Consider the following 5,944-nt stretch of genomic DNA (forward strand, 5'->3'; position numbering starts at 1 on the left):
CAAATTATTTGACATAATTGAGCCATAATGAAGCGCTATCTGCGTGTGGGAAAGGGTGAAGCCACTCAAGTCGGGTGCTCAAGTACCCATTGAACTCCAATGGAGATGGGATGGCTTTTTCGGTAGTTTGTTGACCTCGAAGATCTCTTATGACCCCAAACTGCTGTAGTTTTAAATCCTAGCAAATACAATTTTAATTTATCAACGAGTATGGCCAAGATATTATATGAAATATTTTATAAGAGTCAAATCAAATAATTCGATTTTTATATTTTAACATTATAATTAATGAAAATCGATTTATTTATCTCATTAAGACTTTTCTTTATTTTCTGATTTTAAAACTATTATATTTTTGCATGACTTTTCTTTTTAAATATCAGCTTATTAATAGGCAATTAAAAGTGTTTAAGTTATTTGAAAATTAAAAAATAAAATAAGATAGATAAAAAAGCAACTAATTTTTCGGTAGTCACAGCCTTAACTGTTCCTTATTTATTAATTAAATACATTTTTATAAATTTGAAAATGATTTGATAAAGCAGGCGGTGAAAGTTCAAATGTCAGTTAAGAATAAGTTAATTTTTCATTACGAATTATCGAATCGAGTCCAGAGGTGCGGGAAATATTACAGATAATTGTAAAAATCGTAAAAAGAGGACTATTTTTTCAACTTTTTAAATCAGGAAAATAAGAAGGTAGAAATTTATTTAATTAGCAAATATTTATATTATTATTATAACGATTATTTATAACGAAAAAAATATTAAAAACTTTCATTTTATGTTCTCGATTTTCAGAAATTGTTCAGAAAAAATGGAATGGGGTCGTCGCAAACGTGATGATTGTAGTGATGATGAGTTTGCAGATTATCGCCGTAAGAGAACCGCCGAAATTAGGTTGGTCACGGTGGACAGGTTAATGGTGGGGCTAAGTTTCCAGAGCAGTAGTTCCATCGAGCTGAAGCTGGAGAACCTATGGTACCTGCTGAGAAACAACATCACCGCCGAGCTAAAGGGCCACATCCTTACCCTGCTGGTAACCTGTGTGGGCGAGCATCCCGGCCAGGCCAGTGCCTATGCCACATTTGTGGGTCTGATGAACTTACTGGACTACGAGTTTGCCGCGGAATGTGTAAAGGTCATGATGCAGAACCTCTACGAAAGCATGTGCACTGGCGAGTGGTCCAAGTGCGTGGGAACAGTGCACTTCTTGGTGGACCTATATAATTGCAAAATGGTCACCGCGGACTCCTTGCTGAAATTCCTCAAGAATTTCATTAAGGAGTGTGAGAACCAGAGAGACCCTGAAGATGTGGTGGATAGGGGACGTCGTGATTGGCTGGCCTACTGCGTGCTATCTGCCTTGCCCTTGTTTGGCGGTGAAATGGAGCAGGTGAATGGATTCGATGATCTAATGCTCACACTGCAGATTTACATCAAGAAGCGATATGCAGCGCATACTGCCACATTGAGTATTTGGAGGGATTTCAAGCAGCTGGACTGCTTGGAGTTGCTGTGGCAGCAAGTGGACGATATGAGGCAGGTTCAGTGGACCGAGCCGGAGCACCAATTGATTTCCAGACCCTATCTGGCCTTCATCGACACCTTGAGCCGAGCTCAGCAGCATGTTTTGCCCTCCTTTCAGGTGGCTCCCCATGAGCCGGGATGCCGTTATCCCCCTCCGCGTGTATCCTTTCGCCTCTTCTCCTATGACGCTAGTGGCGAGGAATACCAAGTACCCTATCCAATGCGCATAGAGCGACATTTTTTGGAGGTCCAGGTCCGTGATATGTTGCACTCCTCTCACCTGGATGTGAGGAAATGTGCCGCCAGCCTTTTGGCCTACGCTGTCTCAAAGCCCCAGCTGACTGTTTATCACTGCATCGTGGAGGTGATTCTGGGCGAGATGCTACAGCTGCCCAAATCCCAATGGATCACTATCAACTACGGTGGTATTCTGGTGGCTCTGTGCAAGGGCCAACCGGACCAGGTGCCCCAAATTATAGAGCAGGCCACGGACATTCTCTTCAATCGCTTGGACTCCATGAAAGTGGCCTGCTTCGATCGGTTGGTTAACTGGTTGTCGCACCATCTAAGCAACTTCGGATACACTTGGCAATGGAATAGGTGGTGTCAGAGTCTCCCAGCATCAATGGATTCTATTCAAACTAATATTGAGCCGAAAGTGGTCTTCTTAAGGGAATTGCTAAAGAAGTGTCTCAGGTGGGAGTTACCTACGTACTCGAAGATATCTTTTAACTTATTTATGTACTCTCTGCAGACTTTCGTATCACCAGAAAATAGTCGGAATTATTCCGGGTATAATGGCCCGCTTGCTTCCGCCGGTTTGCCTGCCGCACCTCAAGTTCGTCGACCAGTCGCACCCGGGTGCGACTTTGTCCGAGAATCTCCTAGCAGCGATGCGTAACCCGCAATCGTGCCCCAAAATGATATCCACTATCATAAGTGGCGCTACGGATATCGGCCCGATGCTCAAGATAGGGGTATTTACCCAGAACTGTCTCCACCTGAAGTCCAAGTCCTTTAGCCACACTTTCGCAATTCTCAGCAAATACGAATCGGTTTTTAAGGTAAGTTTGCCCAATTTTTTCAAAACGCTTTTATATTTCTAAAATATTTGTTTATTTTTCATTTTAGGAATTGTCTGCTGGCAATTCAGATCAGCAACATACGATTTTGGACGGAGTCTCGGAAGTGTGGAACGACAACGAGCACTTTCAATTTGTGGTCGCCGAAAAGCTCCTAAAGATGGAATTGATCGAGCCGTTGTTCTTAGTATCCTGGCTTTTTGGCCCCCAGAACCACGAGAAACTCACCAAGATGTACATTTGGGAGATGCTACACTCCACTGTGCGCCATGTGAAGCGCGTCCAGAAAAATAAGGCACCTGACGACTTGGATTCGCCAGATGGAAAGAATAATGCGGTTAGGACTTTGCTACTGGACATTGTACATCGCTTCCTAAAGGTCCTTTCTGCTCGCGCGATAGGTGAGGGATCCACTGAGAACTACTGGTTTAGCTGGGTTCTCGGCCGGCTGGAGGAGACTCTCTTCATCTATGCGGATGACTTCAAGAAAATGTCTGACAAGCTAATCAAGATCTTGAAGGAGTCGGACCTTAAGAGTGAAATCTTAAAAACCGTTTATGCCTTTCTTGCCTTGGATATGTAAATATTTTTTATGGGGACATTACTTAGCTTACATTACTTTTTTAACATGAACTCTCATAGAAACTTACAAGTTCCTTAATTTCTTCGAATACTTACCTTGTATTTTTCAATAAAAGAAGTTGAAATTTAAACGTCTTGAATAACATTATCGATTGCAACCCGAGACACTTACCATTCGATAAGTTGCAAGCACGCCACCTGGCTGTGATATTCTTCTGCATTATTTATTTACAAACCAGTTGTATGGTTCATGTTCTTGCTAGCAGTTTTCGGCCGAGCAGCTTTTATCCGAGACAGTCTGCAAAAATATCATCAAATCAAATATTTAATTATAAGTTATAAATTTAAATAAGAAGTCTTCTTTTATAGATTTTTTGTATATGAAATTCTCCTTTTTGTTAAATTTTTTAGGTTTCGATTCGAAACTTTCGAACTTAAATCTTTATATTATTTCTTACTTTTTAAGCATGGTGTGTGTATTTGCTAAAAAAATAACTTTTGTGTCAAGCAGCCTTTTTCCGAGATTTCTTATCCGGCAAGTCCTTACGCATTTCAGGTTTCCTCTCTACATGCTCATATTGAGCAGTTTACATAAAAAGATGTCATAATCTTAAATATTTTCACAATACCCTTCTATGTTTGTAACACAAGTAATTCATACATTTTACTATTTACTATTTTTATATAAATTAAGTCTACCAGAAATTTCGCTGCCACAAAGTTGTGCTTTATTAGATATTTTTTACAAGAATATATATAGATACATAGCACCCTCCACCAAAATATTTGCATAATAATATTAATAAGCTGGTATTGCGCGATTAGCCATTGCGCTTGAGGGAGCTTAGCCATTCACGATATTGCCAATCATTTCCAGGCAAACGGCGTTAGGACGTTTAACACCGTCCTTGTCATAGGCGGTATACGTTATCACCGCCTTGTGCCGACCTGGATTTAGAGGCACTGCCATGCTGAATGTTATTTTAAGGGCATAGGGCTCCAATACTAATGTTGTCTATAAAAAATCAAATAGTTAAATTAAAATAGATTAAAGAACAGAACTTTCATAGGCTCCTTACTCCATCGGTAATGCATTTGTCCTTTACTTGTTGTTTGTTAATCACGTGTTGGGTTGAGTAGGGATAATAAATGGTACTCTTGTCGTAAAAGGACTTGCAAAAATCCTTAATATTCCCTTTTAAAACAGTCGGAGTCCAAGAACCTCCTTCATACTTATAAACGGCAACTTCAAGCTGAAATTTGTTGAATTGCAAATGAAATTTTTGAAAATTTAAGTTATTTTGAACTCACCTCTACGGTATCCGATTGATCGACTTTCCAGAGCATAGTCATGTTTCCTGAAATATCAACAGCACCATTTTTACCCTTTTTGCGGCTAAGGGCGGAAAAGTCCACGAAATTATTTCTATGTATTCGAATTCTGGTTTATCCTTGCACTCGCTAAACAACTCCACTGATTCGGGCAGAAAATTGCGATTCAGTTCGATGGAAAGGCCTACAATTTGCAGCAGGATCAAGATCTTGCTTAACGAAGACAGTTCTCGCCCCATATTTAACTTTTTCGGAATGCATTCCTTTTTGGGGATCCTTACCTTTTATAAGACACCATTTTAAATGTTATATAAATTTACAAAATTAATATTTCATATTTTCACGCTCCTGTTTTTAATCTATTTAAGTCACGCTCACAAATTAAGGAGATACGAGATGTATTTTGATCAACAGATATTTTGTGTTCTACAAGTTAAACGTTCCTAATATATTATCTGAAAGATATCAACAACATTTTCGCGTGCCAATAAACAGATTTATTTATCATTTTATGTTCGATGTTTGGGATATAATCAGGATTGTCCTTGTCTTACGTCATCATCGTTTCAATTTTTCATTTCAATGGTTTTTTCATAGCCCAAAAGTAATACAGTTTGTTTCTAAAATATTATTAATATTTTGCGAATTATTAGCCAAATGGTGTAATGGAAATGCGTGGATAACTTATTTTGGATCAAAAATAACTTCAGACTCCTACAGAGTCCTTTTCCTGCAATGGAAAAGATTTATAAATTTGACTTACTCCAAAATATTTTACACTTATTAATGACACATTTACATGATGCATTTAAAAATATTTTATCGAAAATAAACTTTTTGGACTAGAATATACATAATATATCGCATATGTATATAATGTATTAGTATATTTGGAGTGCTCGGAAATCTTAAAGGAGTGAGTTCATCCTCGTTGTGGAACCCATTCTTCTTAAAATACTTGAAATTTATAGTGTGCCTCAAAATTGAAAACGAAAACCCGAATAAACTGAAGTTAAACGTCTAACAAGTGTAATACGTGTATAAGAAACATATTCAGGAATGTCTAAGTGAAATCAATTAAACTTATTTTCATTTCTTTAAATTTTCTCAAACAAATTTAAAAACAAACAAAAAAAAAATAAAGTTTTAACGGGTAGAGTTCTTAATGTTTAAATACAAATAAACAACTTTTAAAGGCCTTACATGTTTTATAAATGTGTTTACTGACCAGCAAATTTTGGAGTTAGTTTAGGGCATATTTAGAATTATATATCAAAGAACTTTTTGGTCCTGAACCACAATAACCTTCTCATACTAAAACCACCCACATGACTTTAATTTTTAATTTAAAAAAAAACAACAAGAAGAATACAACTGATATCGAATCGATCTTCGACTTCACAACTTTACTTTTGGAAT

General features: G+C 37.8%; 1 protein-coding gene and 1 pseudogene across 1 annotated transcript; one reads left to right on the top strand and one right to left on the bottom strand.

Annotated features, from left to right (window-relative positions):
* Window positions 1–816: 816 nt before the first annotated feature.
* On the top strand, window positions 817–3,194 carry LOC108115059 (nuclear cap-binding protein subunit 1). The gene is made up of 3 exons (XM_017226305.2): window positions 817–2,225; window positions 2,284–2,593; window positions 2,661–3,194. The coding sequence occupies exons 1-3, from the start codon at window positions 817–819 to the stop codon at window positions 3,192–3,194; spliced, it is 2,253 nt and encodes a 750-aa protein (XP_017081794.2).
* Window positions 3,195–3,898: 704 nt separating this feature from the next.
* LOC108115098 lies at window positions 3,899–4,825 on the bottom strand (annotated as a pseudogene).
* Window positions 4,826–5,944: the final 1,119 nt, after the last annotated feature.

Source organism: Drosophila eugracilis, unplaced genomic scaffold, assembly GCF_018153835.1.
Source record: "Drosophila eugracilis isolate 14026-0451.02 unplaced genomic scaffold, ASM1815383v1 contig_974, whole genome shotgun sequence".
Classification (NCBI taxonomy): Eukaryota; Metazoa; Arthropoda; class Insecta; order Diptera; family Drosophilidae; genus Drosophila; species Drosophila eugracilis.

Bases quoted from the DNA above. Each gene is read 5' to 3' on its own strand.
- LOC108115059 (XM_017226305.2), top strand. From the start codon at position 817: ATGGAATGGGGTCGTCGCAAACGTGATGATTGTAGTGATGATGAGTTT. The intron at 2,226-2,283 runs GTGGGAGTTACC...TACTCTCTGCAG, and splicing joins TTGCTAAAGAAGTGTCTCAG to ACTTTCGTATCACCAGAAAA. The intron at 2,594-2,660 runs GTAAGTTTGCCC...TTTTCATTTTAG, and splicing joins AATACGAATCGGTTTTTAAG to GAATTGTCTGCTGGCAATTC.